The sequence below is a fragment of the Brassica rapa genome, chromosome A02 (assembly GCF_000309985.2).
Source record: "Brassica rapa cultivar Chiifu-401-42 chromosome A02, CAAS_Brap_v3.01, whole genome shotgun sequence".
NCBI classification, from domain to species: Eukaryota; Viridiplantae; Streptophyta; class Magnoliopsida; order Brassicales; family Brassicaceae; genus Brassica; species Brassica rapa.
The window spans coordinates 24,424,258-24,440,210 of record NC_024796.2 but is presented as its reverse complement, the minus strand read 5'-3'; the positions used below and the strand labels follow the sequence as shown (position 1 = coordinate 24,440,210).

General features: G+C 32.8%; 1 protein-coding gene and 1 pseudogene across 1 annotated transcript; both read left to right on the top strand.

Annotated features, from left to right (window-relative positions):
* Positions 1 to 2,753: 2,753 nt before the first annotated feature.
* On the top strand, positions 2,754 to 11,220 carry LOC103854028. The gene is made up of 8 exons (XM_009130933.3): positions 2,754 to 3,749; positions 3,950 to 4,131; positions 4,284 to 4,353; positions 4,873 to 8,742; positions 9,070 to 9,736; positions 9,807 to 9,907; positions 9,985 to 10,141; positions 10,226 to 11,220. The coding sequence occupies exons 1-4, from the start codon at positions 3,671 to 3,673 to the stop codon at positions 5,265 to 5,267; spliced, it is 726 nt and encodes a 241-aa protein (XP_009129181.1). The 5' UTR covers positions 2,754 to 3,670; the 3' UTR covers positions 5,268 to 8,742; positions 9,070 to 9,736; positions 9,807 to 9,907; positions 9,985 to 10,141; positions 10,226 to 11,220.
* On the top strand, positions 8,472 to 11,269 carry LOC103854110 (annotated as a pseudogene).
* Positions 11,270 to 15,953: the final 4,684 nt, after the last annotated feature.

Below are 15,953 nucleotides of genomic sequence, written 5' to 3'. Positions count from 1 at the left end.
TAATCTCATCACTGAGTTCAATCATCAATCAATCAATCAATCAAGCCCGTACCAGCTAGACCCTAATACTATACGATGTTAGGAATCTTGAGAAAAGTTCACAGACAAGTCCTCACCTTAGTTGATTGTCGATCTGGTTCCAAGACAGCGGCGAGGATAGGTTGGGTTCCGGATCTGGTACTCAAAGATCTGGGTGAGGAAGAAGAGGCTTTAGATCTCAGATTTGTCGTCTACTGTGACTAGGTAGAACAAGGGTTATGAGGTTTACCTTAGTAATCCAAACGAAGACGGTTACACGCCACAGAATCGAGAAGCCGGCGGCTTGGTACCCGCGATCGGCGACTTGGGCTACGCGGGCGGGATCGGCGGCGGCGCTTCCTCGGTGGGCTGGCGGCGGCGGCGGCTCTCGGATCTCGCAGGGCTTCGCTTGGTGAGTGTCTGATGGCTCAGCTGTAGGGAGACTCCTCTTTATATAGGTTTCTGGATTAGGGTTACTTAGGGTTTCCCTCTGTTGAGCCTTTTCTATTTGGGCCTGGGCCGGGGTGTTACAACAACGATTGGTCTGATTGCACGACCATACTTATTCAGTTATTCTACAGTGATTACATCGCTTCGACTAGTGGAACCATTCCGAATAATTACATCAACCTATCAAATCAAATCAGATCGTTATATTAAAATGGAATTATAAAATGAAATAAAGGCATGTAATAATGGAAGAAAGTAAACGTGAAAGGACGTGACACAATCCCCACCATTGTGATGAATGAAGAAAAAAAACAAAAGAGCATCCAAAAGAAGAACGGTTGTTCACCAAATCAGAAGCAAAGTAGAATCACGATTTAACGAATGGATTAAAAATCAAAAGGAAGTTCTCCTATACGTCCAAAGAACACAAAATTCTTCAGAGATGACTTTGTGGTTCGCAGAAGAAAAAAAAGAAGAAGAAGTAGATATTGCATGACTCATTGTTGCTGATTAAAATGGTTTTATGAGGCTATGAGCTGTGGAATACATCGCTTCTTAATTTTTTTTAACAATATTAAGGCTTAGCGCTGTCCATTACGAAATGCATTAACATTGTCTGTCAGCTATTAAATCAAAATTGTTCTAGAAACTAGAACCGGAAACCATAGTTTACGTATATATTAATTTTAAAATGTTCTTTTTATGTAAAACTTTTAAAATGTTCTTAATGTTGGTCAACCTGTTTTTAATCTTTCGAACTATTTTAATGTTGTCACCAATGTTTTATCATATAATCTTTCAATCAAAAACAATGTTTTATCATTGAACTAACAGTAACAAAACAAACGTACAACATCATCGTCTTCACTGAATAAACTTTGAAATGAACGTGTCTACTGTCTTATCCATTTCTCAACTGTCACCATTTAAAAAAGGGAAAATTCCTCAAAAATACACGGACTAATTTTTATTTGCTAATAAAATACACGAACTATTTTGGATCTCCGTTTAATACACAAACTAATTTTTGTTGTTTATTATATACACAAACTTTTAAAATTCGCAAGTTTTACACATCGTTTTAGACGGCGTTAACACGTTTAACGGAAGTGAAGACGACGTTAATGTTTAATTAAACATGTGTCTAATTTATGAAAAAAAAATTCCTTAAAAATACATGAACTAATTTTCATTTGTTAATAAAATACACAAACTATTTTGGATCCCCATTTAATACACGAACTAATTTTTGTTTCCTATTTAATACACAAACTTTTAAAATTTGTAAATTTTACACATCAATTTAAACGAAGTCAACTACGTATAACAGAAATGACTTTAGTTTTAACTAAACGTATGGTTAAAAGTGAAAAGCACGCTCACCCTCAACCAAAATCTCTCGAATCGATTGATACTTATATTTAAGCTAGCTTCAATTCAAGTTTGACACCCTAATCTATTCCAACCTCTTTTACTCATCAAACTCTGTTCCTTTTCTTCTTCTTCTTCTTCGCTTTGATTTCATTTTATATTGCTTCAAAGTGGAGATGATTTCCATGTCATGAAAAATGACGAAGAAAACTAGGTAATTTTAAACGAGTTTCTGATTTTGGAATTAGTTTCCGATTCTTATTTTTTGTCAATCAAGGTTAATTTACACTATGCAAGTGTTATGAAGAAGAAAACTACCAATATAATCTATCAGAAGGATTTTTAAAAGAATTTGCCTTTCGCAGTTTAACCACATGTTTAACTAAACACTAACATCTACTTCACTTTAAACATAGTTGACATCCACTAAATCATGTTAAACATAGTTGACGTCGTCTAAATCGATGTGTAAAATCTGAAAATTTTAAAAGTTTATGTATTAAATGAGAAGCAAAAATTAGTTCGTGTATTAAATGGGGATCCAAAATAGTTCGTGTATTTTATTAACAAATGAAAATTAGTTCGTGTATTTATTAACAAATAAAATTTAGTTCGTGTATTTTTAAGGAATTTTCTTTTCATAAATTAAACACATGTTTAATTAAACACTAACGTCGTCTTCACCTCCGTTAAATATAGATAACACCGTCTAAAACTATGTGTAAAACCTGCGAATTTTGAAAGTTTGTGTATTAAATAGGCAACGAAAATTAATTCGTGTATTAAACGGGGAGTCAAAATAGTTTGTGTATTTTATTAGCAAATGAAAATTAGTCTGTGTATTTTTAAGGAATTTTCCCTTTAAAAAACGATCCTACATTATAAACTTTTAATGATGATCTATAATTTGCAACAACCAAATCTAATTAGTCGCTCATAGATTATCAATTCTCTAAGTACATGATATATTAAGAATATATATGCATATATAATTATATTTCAGACCTGGTAGTAGCTAAGTGTAGTTAAAAATAAACTTTTTCTTTGGTGTTAGATCATTTCAATTACTTAATCAAATACGTTTATATCTAATGCGTTTTGAAATTGCCGACATTTTTTTACAATCCACATATGATAGTTTCTGATTCTAGTATACATTGACTGAGTCAAGTTATTAAGATTGTTTACTAAATTTGCCTAAAGGTGGACTGTAAGAAAAGAACATATAACAGCATGATGTGATATCATAACCTTTAGCCATTATTAGGTCCCCCATCTAACCAAACTCTAACAAAAATTCAAACACCTTCTTCTACATAAAAATCTCATAATAATTTTCCACTTAACCATGCTATTATTTCACGGACGAAATGACATAATTATTTAACAAAAAAAAAAAAAATTTTGTTTCTAACAGAATGACTTTGAATTCATTTTAGCTACACAAGTACGTTTTGAATTAATTAAACTCGCGAAACAACTTATATTATAGATCATTTGGCGAAAAAGTATTTAAGTTTCAGTTACAAAAAAAAAAAGTATTTAAGTAATCATAAATCATGTTCATGCCCCAAAGAGAAAAAAGGACACTATCCAACAACTGTTCTTTTGCTTTATTTTTTCTACCGTTGACTGTATTGAGCACAATCTCTTCTTCATCTTCTAAAACTATCCACTGCTTTTTAACTTTATCTTCCAAATTCTATTTTTTTATTTAAATTTACTTTCACTTTCGACACACAACACCAAGATAAATAGGCAGCCATATAGGTTTTCGTTTTACAAAACATTTAGCAAATCATTCAGAAAGAAAAAAAAACACAAATTTAACATGAGTGAGCTTCTCTACTCTTTACCCACTTGGGATCTACATAACCTTGGATCACTCTTCAAGCCTGACTTCAATCCTGGTATCTACATACATACATACATACATATATTATATATATGTATATATATATATATGTTATTTATCTCTCTCTCTGCTATATTATATATATCTTTGTATAGACGTGCATGTAGTTATTTACGATTATGCGATGAAAAATATAGAAGTGAAATGTGTGTTATAAATTTTCCCACAAAAAAAGAAGTGTGTTATAAATTGCAGATGCATGTGGATACATAAATGGATCGCCGCAACATATTTACAAATCACCGGAGATGGATTATTCCGACGTCTCCACAGGTTACCTTGAGGACGCACTTATCGAGTCTTGTGAGAGAAGCAAAAGAAGACGTCTTTTGTTCGAGGATCCATCAAAATCTCTTAACGATAGCTACTCATCGCAGGTTTGAGTTTGATAATTTATTTTATTATATCTGTCTAATGATTTATTGAATTATTTCCTAAAATTCTATACATATTCTCCTCGATTATCATTTCCAAATGATTTTGCAACAATATAAATTAAATTTAAAAATGTTGATCGTTGAAAATGCAGAACGATTGGGGCCTGCATGAGAGTTATAGCTGTTTGGAAAGTCAGTTTGTCACTCCACCTGTTAACACAGGTGAGACCTACTTTATTATGTTTTTATACAATTTTTTTAGAAGAAACTATTATTTTAACTAATTGTCGGATATTTACCAAAAAAAAAGAAAAAAAAAACTAATTGTCGGATCTTGTTCCCGAAAAAAAAAATTAATTGTAGGATACAAAATAAATTTTTTTTTTAAATCAGCAGGATGATGTTATTTATTTTATTTATTTTTTGAATAAAATGTTAAATTTGATTTTAAAAAATAAGCAGGATGATGTTTTTTTTTGTCAACTAAGCAGGATGATGTTATTCTTTAACTGGGATGACTTTTGAATAGTTCTAAAATTTGAAATGACAATGCATTTCTAAATTCCGCAATAAAAAATAAAGGAAATAATTTCATGCGGTCCATATGACAATACGTGTTTAGAAGTTAGTTTGCTGGATTTCTAGCCAACACGTCGATTCTATTTGCACTCTTAACTTTATGGTCTCATTTCAAAGTAACCTACTAACATAAAACTTGTTGATTAATCTTCGGATGTACAGATGAACGTATGAAAGGAAAACTTAGCCTTGAGGAGCCGATAATGACCGTCTACGAGTCTCCCGATTTTTCTGTTTCTCCTGACAAAATCTATGTCCGAGAAAAATCTACAACCGAACCATCTTCGTCTAATTGTATTAATAAGAACAAAGGACTAGTCTATCCATTTGGATTGGTGAAACCAGGTGGTCGAGAAGAAGACATAACCCTAAATGACGTAAATAAGAGGATTCTAATGCCACCGGCTCGACCGGTTCGACATCCCGTTGGAGACTTTGCCTCTAGACCGTGCATCTCGACACATGGGCCAGGTCTCTCCGGTAAAACCGTGGTGGCTCTTACTAGGATCCAAACACAAGGAAGGGGTACAATTACTATAATCAGAACTACGGGGTGAATTATTTAATATTAGTAGTCAGTTGTGGTTGTGGTTGTATGTGTAATATAATTGAGGTTAACTGTAGAATAGAAAGCCAAAGTAATCATTGGCTATGAGAGAAACTTTCAACTTTTGTAAAAAGAAAATAGGGAGGTATAATTCGAAAAATGCTGTACAATATAACCGGTGGATTTTTCAGATATGAATACTCACATTACCTTCTTTTGAATTTCTTGATATTGATATTGAGTTTTTTAAACTATTTTATCATATTTTCCAAAACATGTTATTTATTAAGAGAATTACATCACAGGCTAAATATATAAAGTATGATACGTACAGAAGAATAAAGAAAAAAAAAACAAAGAATAATTAAATAAAGCAAAAAATGAAATTCTAAAATGAAAAAAGAAAAGAGTAAAAGGTTAAAAAGATAAATAATATGAAATATTTAAATGTTTTTGGTTAAATATTTTTATTTATTAGTTTAAAACAATTCTTAATGATTTTTATAAATGATTGGTACTCTGTTTTGGAACATAACAACATATTAATTACAATTTATTCAAAGAAAAAACATATTAATTACAAGAAAATATAAAACTCTCGAGTCTAGAATTAATTACTAGAAGAAAATATCAGAACTTTATCGAATGAGGTCAGTACTTACTCAGTAGTGTTGAAATAAAGTTCACTAGTGTTTGACAAAAGATGAAAGTTCGTCAGTATTATAATAGCCGCATCTCGTTTAGGTCCAATCTTTATCAGCTTTAGATCACCACCGTTGTTTGATGTATATATTGACGAAACCACACGACGAGGATCAAAGCTCATGACGTCGTGCTTTTGTTATGTTACGTATGTCGGCATGAGTTAATACGACAAACAAAAAATGTATAAGAAAAGTGGTATGTGACCTATATCCATATTGATAGTGCATGCATGTGTCTCATCGTGGATTTGGTTAAAACTAGTGATATTTTTGTAATATGTTAGCTATTTAACCTTTTTTCTTCTTATACTTGAAGATCTTGAACCGAATGCAAAGACTACTTGTCTTTTTTAAACACTATTTCAAAGGATTACAAGTAGGATCAGAGTAAATCCCAATAAAGACAGGGTTTAAAAACAGACTAGACAAAACATACTTTAAACATGAAAAAATCTGAGCCCAGTTGAAAACCCAATAGCAATATAGGATTGAAAGAGATTCTCAGAGATCACGCTATTAGCAATTTGGATAGTCCCTCTAAAAACTTTGCGTGATGCCCATAATACACACCATTTCAAAAAACCTTGGAGCATTGGAATGAGCTTTGAGGTATAGAACTTGAGAGCTGGCCAAGCTGATGGCTTAACGATTGCAAAGACTACTTGTCTACTCCAACGTATCCGAAAAGTCGGTTATTATTTTATTTTTATTTTGCTAAGAAAACCGGTTATTATTTGAAACGTTAATATTGGCTAAACATTGCCAAACTCGTATAAAGAATTACGTGATTTATATTTCAACTCTGAGAGTCTCAGATACATTATTACACAACTGGTCATCATAAGAGTTCGACGGTTAACCATATTTTGTTTCTAATGCGAACATAACTTATAGTTCAAAAAGAAAACTAACATAAGTTTTGACGTCATTTCAGTGGAGTCGGGTCCATTTGTTCAACAACCAACCTATTAAAAAATTGACCGTAGCCAAAGGGGATAAAAAGAGAGGAGAAAATTTTGCGGTCTTACTTGTCGGGTTGTGAAGTCGTGGTTCCTGGTTACTAGTGGGGATGATATCGTTCGGCAGGCTATAGGCGGCAGCGATAGATCCGATTTGAGAAGACTGAGGGTCTTCGGGTTTTGAAGCGGATGGAATCGTCGGTTGGCCGAGGGCAGCTTCGATTTATCCAGATCACTGTGGTTCCTAAATTGGGAGGGTCTTGTAAATTGAAGTTTGTCTATAGATGTTTTCGTTGTGATGTTCTAGTTTCCCTAAGGTGCCCTGGTGTGGGCTGATAGGTTCTTTCTTAATCGTAATTGTTTTGTGTCTGTAAGCTGCCCTGGTGTGGGCTCAAGCTGCTCCGTTGTGGGTTAAAGTTGCCTTTTCTTTAGGCTTTTGTAACAAACTCTTGAATGAATGAATATTTTTAGACGGAAAAAAAAAAGAGAGGAGAAAATGAGCAAGGTAAACATGAATTGAATACAGTAAGAATTGGGTTTCAAATTGGCAGAAATTGTTAAACAAAATTTCTTTTTGTAAGAAGCAGGAAAACCGAATTTACATAAACTATTAAATAAAATGATATTAAGGAAATAGAGAATAAAGACGACAAAAAAACGTTTTTGTAAACATGACCATGGAGTCGAGATATGATATCTATTTCCTTAACATTTAATATTCGCTCCGTAAGTGCGACGAATCATAGTGGATATAGATTTTAAGATAAACTATGATAGAATTTCACGCGCGACTCGTGAACAGTCCTACAAACTATAATACTACAAACACTTTCGAATTAAAAACTTACATGTAATTAGTACTCTCTCTGTTTTAGATTACTTGTCGTTGTAGGGTAAAATTTTTGTTTCAAAATAAAGGCCATTTTATAATTTCAATGCAAAATTTATTTATTTTATATTTTAATTGGTTGAAATGTTGTTAGGTATATTGGTAATGATGTCTTTATCTAGTAAATATACAAAAATAAATGTTTTCTTAATCTGTGTGCCGAAGTCTAAAACGAAGGAAGTAACTACTAAAAGTCGGAAAATAATGTACCACTAGAAATGGTGTTAAAAAAAATGTACTACTAGAAAACTAATCCATATATATTTGAAAGATTGATGCTTTAGAACTTGCATTATATTCATAAAAAATAAAAACATAATTTTGTTTATTAATTTTAATCAACTTTATTTGTTTTCTAATAAAATTCATTTACTTATATTTATAGATTTTAAATTATATGTTAGTTTTAAAATGCATCAATTAAAGTTTAAAACATTATTTTTTTAAATACAGAAATAAAATCTGAAAGCCTTTAAAAACAGAAGGTATAGTAGAAACTAGAAAATAATATTATAAAAATCGATTATAGATGTTGTATTGCTTCATGTATTTTCCAGTCTTATATCTTCCATTCACAAGAAGTATATTTCCAAAACATACAAAGAATACAAAATAACACAAATCATATAGTATAGTAAATTCAAATATCTTAATGTAAAATATTCATATGGCAAAAAAAATTGAATTTTATTTGTTACATTTCTAATTTTATTTGCAATGAGATGTCTTTACCATTTGCGTTTCTCCGAAATAAAAAACCAAAATCAGATCTCACAATTTCCCCTAACAGCAACACCATGAAACCACCGACGACGCTGCTCCTCTTCGTCGGAGCTCTTATCTTCTTCGCCGCTGGAAACGTCAGATCCGATGCCTCCGATCATCGTTACAAGGAAGGCGACTCTGTCCCCCTTTACGTTTCACAATCCAAAGGTATAACGATCTCTACTCCACTACCTTCTCTCTAGGTTTTCAAATCTTAGATCCGAAACTGCCTTAGATTAGAGAAATTGATCGTTGATTACACATGCGATTGCTGCTGTAAGGAGCTCCGATGGATGTTATTGCGATTTCGAGACCTTGAGATTCGATTTCATCATCAGATGACTGATTTTACTTGTAGATCTTAGTTTAGATCTGAGATTGAATTGGATTAGAGAATTTGATCGCTGACTATACATTTGTAAAAGAGCTGCGATGGATGCTTATTGCGATTTCTATCATCAGATGACTGATTGATTATACCATTCTGTGTTCCAGGTACGAGCAAGATTGATTGCTTTTCACTGTGAATCTTGAGATCTTAGGGACTCAGTGTTGTTTATTTTGATCCATTGGTTTGGCAGAGGGTGTGAAAGATAAGAAGGAAGCTTTTGGTGAGGTTTTGAACGGTGACAGGCTCGTTGCTGCTCCGTATAAGCTTAACTTCAGAGATGAGAAAGAACTGCAAAAAGAAGCTTAGCAGAAAAGAAGTTGAACAGTTCCGAAGAGCTGTTGAGAAAGACTATTACTTTCAGATGTACTACCATGATCTTCCTATCTGGGGATTCATTGGGAAGGTTGACAAGGAGAGCAAATCGGATCCGAGCGAGTTCAAGTACTTCCTCTACAAGCACATCCAGTTCGAGATTTTGTATAATAACGACCGAGTTATCGAAATTAATGCTAGGATGGATCCTCATTCGCTTGTGGATCTCACTGAGGATAAGGAAGTTGATGCGGAGTTTATGTACACTGTGAAGTGGAAGGAGACGGAGACGGAGACTCCTTTTGAGAAGAGGATGGATAAGTACGCCATGTCGTCTTCTCTTCCGCATCACTTGGAGGTTCACTGGTTCTCTATCATAAACTCGTGTGTTACTGTCCTCCTCTTGACTGGTTTCCTTGCGACCATCTTGATGCGAGTCCTCAAGAATGATTTCATGAAGTAAGTTTTAAAAAATGCTGACTCTTGATTTAACTATCCTCGATTATAAACTTGTTTCTCGACTTGTAAGGAAACTGGATGGAAGTACATTCACGGGGACGTGTTCCGGTTCCCGAAGCACAAATCTTTATTTGCTGCATCACTCGGTAGCGGGACACAGTTGTTCACTCTGTAAGCCTCTCTTCATTTCATGCCCATGGCTTTTTTATTACCGATAACTAACAATATTATCCCTCGTATGTCATCAGCACCATATTCATCTTCATGCTTTCACTTGTTGGTGCGCTCTCTCCATACAACCGAGGAGCACTCTTCACCGCTTTGGTCGTTATCCACGCTCTAACATCTGGAATAGCGGGATACACCGCCTCCTCTTTCTACTGCCAACTCGAAGGAAAGAACTGGGTAAGTAGAAAACACCAAACCCTTCCTCTCAAGTTCACTATTTTAAACACAAAGCAATTAAACATCCTCATTTAATCTTCTCAGGTGAGAAACTTGTTACTCACTGGAGGTCTCTTCTGTGGCCCATTATTCCTCACCTTCTGCTTCCTAAACACCGTCGCAATCGCCTACAGTGCAACCGCAGCTCTTCCCTTCGGAACTATCGTTGTGATCGTCCTTATATGGACACTAGTGACCTCGCCTTTACTTGTATTGGGTGGCATCGCCGGTAAAAACAGCAAAGCGGAGTTCCAAGCTCCAGTCAGCACAACTAAGTATCCACGTGAGATCCCGCCACTCCCATGGTACAGGAGTGCTATACCTCAGATGGCCATGGCTGGTTTTCTTCCTTTCAGTGCCATCTACATCGAGCTATACTACATCTTTGCCAGTGTTTGGGGCCATCGGATCTACACCATTTACAGCATCCTCATCATCGTCTTTATCATCCTATTGATCGTTACCGCTTTTATAACCGTTGCCCTCACTTACTTCCAACTCGCCGCTGAAGATCACGAAGGGTGGTGGAGGTAAGATCACGTTGCTGCACTTTTATTACATCCTTCGCAGAGATTTTGAATCTTTTAATCTTTATTTGCAAATCATTCCTATGCGGTGGGTCGACTGGTTTGTTTATCTACGCGTACTGTTTATACTATTACTATGCGAGATCAGACATGTCTGGTTTCATGCAAACATCTTTCTTTTTCGGTTACATGGCTTGCATTTGCTACGGGTTCTTCCTCATGCTTGGGACTGTTGGCTTCCGTGCCGCTCTTCTCTTCGTCCGTCACATTTTCGATTAAATGCGAGTAAAACTGTTGCTGGCAACCACACACTCTCAAAGCTTCACTTGCGATTCTTTTGGGTAGAACAAAGAAGATGAAGAAAGAGATCCGTACTTTAGGTAAGTAGATAAAGACGCTGTTTTAAAGCCACAGATCGAAACATCAAATGACTTTTTAAGGTTTTATATTCGTAAGTTTGTGTCTAATGTTTATGTTGAAAATTGTTTTGCTATAGGGAGTCTCTTATACTTTAATGTTTTCTATCTTTTTGGGTAATTAGTTAACTACATTGTTTCTATAATGTTCTTCGTTTCTTGAGTTCACTACATAAAACATGCTAGTTTCAGACAGTAATAAATCTCAAAACAGAGAGAAACTAGAGATGAATAAACGATATCATAGTAACTTATATTCTTAATAATATAAAAACATAAAAACAGATTTGGTGAATCGTAAGTACCTTTGATGTACTAGTAGTAATCCCTTCCTATTCAAACGGTCGTAAGTGAGTTGTTGACAAATAGGAAGTAACTTTGGTTGTTTGGGCGGTCGAGGTTCGTGCGAGGAAGATTGTTGAAAGAGGAGTGTGATTAAGTGTTTAATGAACTAGTTAGCGAAAAATTAGGTTGAAGTAAATCACAGTCGATTATAAGTTTTAAAGAGGCTTTGAATACGACAAAGAGAACATATTATTTTTGTTGATGAAGTCATATATTCGATTATTATTCTGTGGTTATATATGATGAGGTTATATATGCGATCTATCAGGAGTGTCAAAATGAGTTAACTCGCTCAATTCAGTTCAGCTCATAGTGAGCTCGACTCTTTCGTAAACTAGTTCAACTCAGCTCAACTCATTTATTATATGAGCTTCAATATGTAAACTCGAATTCAAATCATCTAAATCATGAGTTAAATGAGCTAACCCGTAATCTAAATAAAAATAACAATTATAAAATAAAATTGTGATAGAATAACTTCTATAGTAAAAAATCCAAAACATAAATATTAAATACTAAATAAAAACCAACACATGACAAAAATAAAAAAAACAACACCTAATATAAATTAAATTAACGCAAAACTAATGATCCAAATCTCTATTCTTCATGAGAGTCTTGAGCCAATTCATCTACGATGTCTTATATGTATGTTTACATTTTAATTTTAGACGATAAATATGATTAATATAGATATTATCTTTTAAGAAGATTTGGTTTGACATTTTAATTTTAGAAGATAAATATGATAAATATAGAAATTATCTTTTTAACATAAAAAATATAAATTATCCAGATATAATATATAAAATATATTATATTATTGTAAGTAGAAAATAAACAAGCTCATGAGTCAGCTCATGTTCATTAAATATCGTTCATATAACTCATGATCTAATTTAAGCTCGATCATTAAACTCATTTATTAATGAGCTTAAAATATAGAGATCGTACTAAAAGGAGCTGAGCTGAGCCAGATCATGAGCTATAGATCATTTTGACACCCCTAATGCGATCGCATGCAACTCGATTCATTCCAAAGGTCTTTAATGTCCTCCAAACCGCATCGTTTGTATATGCGACTTGTCGAGCACGCCTTCGTTTTAAGTTGTCTCCCTAAATATAGGTTCACACTTGATACGTCGCTCGCATTTGTCAGACTTCAAAGAAGACCCACATCTTTCTTTTGAGCTTTTGAGATATGATGAGCTTTTCTTTGATTTGGGCTGAGCATTGATAGAGTGCGAAATTCTCCTTTAATAAAACGAGATGCAGAAGATGCAAAGATGATTCACAAACCGTTAATTTTACTACAACTTAAATGTAAGAAGGAAAAAGAGCCGTTGAGTACTAAAAACAAAGATTTGACGAGAAGTATATATTTTCTATAAACCAGTTACCAGAGCTTAAATCACAAAGCAATGGTTTGCTCAAGGGTGGACGTTGCATATCCATTTGGGTTCAGGTATATTTGAATTTGAAATTTTTGGGATTAAAGATTTAGACTCCAGCTTGAATATTTATAAATTTTGGTTTGGTATTTGTAATGGACCCTTGCGGATCGGTTCAGGGCACTCATTGAAAATTCAAATTTACCTTAAAATCTTCAAAATCTGAAAATAAAAGATAATAAAACATATAAATGTGAATATTATATGACCAAATATCTACAACTAATATGAAAATTGGTTTGGTTTGGATATTTTGGTGGAGAATTGGTAGGTATTTAGGATATTTTCTCTCTTTTGAGTATTTTTGGCTTTTTATTTTTATGTATTTTGATAATTTTTAGATATTTTCAAGTATTTGGATATTTTTGCATATTGGATCTAAAAATAAATAATATATTAAAACATATAATTATGGTTCAGATATTTTCGGGAACATAATTATGATTTTAGATATTTTTAGGTATCCGAAATATTTTGGTTCGGGTCGAATTTAATTCCGATTTTGAATGCATTAGAATTTTGGATCCATCCAAGTATTTAACTAGTTTCAGTTTAGATTTGGATCTGTTTTGGATCAGATTCTGCTTAGTTTTTTGGATGTGGGTGTTTTTCCCAACCCTAGATTTGATTAAGAAGAAAAACACTATAATATTAGATGACTGCAGGATTGTTAATCAGAGTTTAACTTGGTTAAATATATGTATGAAAATTGTATAGATATACAAGTGGGTTGGCTGAAAAGCCTGAAATATATTTGAAATATTTAGAAGACTTAGATCCATGATAATATTTATCGTTCAGGCCCATGAGGTTTAATCATTTTCATCCTTTGACATGTAAACTCATGTATGTATTAAGGTAGGTATGGGCGTTCGGATCTTCGGATCGAGTTCGGATCGGTTATTTTCGGATCCGAGTTTTTTTGGGTCTAGATTTTTTCGGGTACTAAATATTTAGATCTAATAGGTATTTAGAAATTTTCGGTTCGGGTTGGTTCTTCTCGGATCCATATCGGATCCGGGTTGGGTTCGGGTATTTAGGATCTGAAAAGGACATGATATACTCAATTACATCAACTTTAGTTGAATATTTGTCATATATATCTAAAATTTTACAAAACAACTTAAATGAAACTATTAATAATTAAAATAAAATATTCTAAAACTCTAAATTTTACATTTTAACGCTTTATATTACTTAAAAAATATTAAAAATTAATAACAAATGTTGTTTACAAAAGATATTTCAACTAAAGAAAAAATAATATATATAAAATAGAACACAAAACATCATAGTTTTAGATATACATATTTTTAAATCGGGTACAAATCGGTTCTGTCGGGTCCATTCGGATCGGTTCTTTTCGGATCCCGATCTATTCGGATTGGTTCTTTTTTGGTTCCGGTTTTTTCGGATAAGAAAAATTTAGATCCAAAGGGTATTTGTAAATTTTTGATTCGATTTTGGGTCGGGTATTTTTGGATCTGTTTCAGTTCGGGTCCTGGTTAAAATGCCCAAGCTTATATTAAGGAACAGAGAAATATAATATCTTAGTCGGAATTCACGTTTGACAAGACATCTCATGGTCTAACTTTAAAGGGTGATTTAGTAATTTACAAAACTGAGTAAAGGATATTGCAGGGCGGGGTATATTTGTCTCTGCGAATCATACTGGATAATACGACTCAAATTGTTTTTCTCTTTCCTCTGTTACATCGAAAAGGTAAATAAATAAATTTTGTCTTACTTTCCTTGTTTACTGTTAATTTTAACTTTTTATCACTTTTCCTGGGAGAAAGCACCCATAACTATAATTGATCAAATGGGTAAATGAATATAATAGTATAAGTTTTCAAAAGAATATTGATGTATTTTTGTTTTTTATATGTCTCAATTTTGAATTTTGTTTCCTGGCTTATAGCTAACAATGCCACAATGCATGTTTCATTTTCTGTGTCTCTGACATTTTCTTTCAGCCTTATCTCTTTTGTGGAATACAATTTTTGTTTTTATTACTGAATGTAAATTATTTCGTTTATTAACAGTAAAGGAAATGGTAAATTAAAGAAACTGAGGTATACCAAAATAATTCTTAATAGTTTAGAGAAATAAATGCTAATACAGTTGAATTGTCACATCTTATAAAAGGGTGGAGAAATAAATGAAAGCAAACAAATACTAAATTTTCAGTTACAAAAAAAAAACTAAATCTTGGATCATTGATGCAAAGATTATAATATCGATATCAGTTATAGATAGTTAAACTTAAAACTAGATTATCAGTTTTTAATATTCACATTAAAAAATTTAGGTTGATTAGATTTCAGATGATTTTCCGTATTACATGCTGCGTGTTTTAGCTGAAAATTTTACATCAAAAAAGTTATTGCATTATTACAGAAAACAATGGAAAGTGGCTAATTGGAAAATTACAAAGAACAAATTGCGACATGGGCAAACATGATCAAAGTACACACATAGACATAAAGAAAGAAAGAAAAAGATTACAAGAAAAAAAAAAGATGAACAATATTCTGAAGATTAAAATATATTTGGAAAAAAGAGAGAGAGGAAAATGCCAAAATCAAATTTACGAGAGCAAATATAAGAACAAAACTGAAAAGGACAAAAAAATGCCTCAGGTTTCAGTGCAAAACACAGATATAGCAACGAGAGGGCCCATCCACATAATTGAGCGACTTACCATTATTAAAATATTTTACATATACTTAAGGAAATAAAGACAAACCTCATCAAGTTCTTTTATAATAATTACTTCCTCCGTTTTTTAATATAAGTCGTTTTAGAGAAACTTTTTTGTTCCAAATTATATGTCGTTTTCAGTTTTCTATGTAATATTTATTAATAATTAATGTTGTCTGACCAATGATAATATATCTTTTATTTTTCTATTGGTTGAATTGTGGTTAGGTAAATAATTAATGATATTTTTGTTTCGAAAATATAAGAAATTAATGATTTTCTTAATCTATGTGCATATTTTTAAAGCGACTTATATTAGAAAACAGAGGGA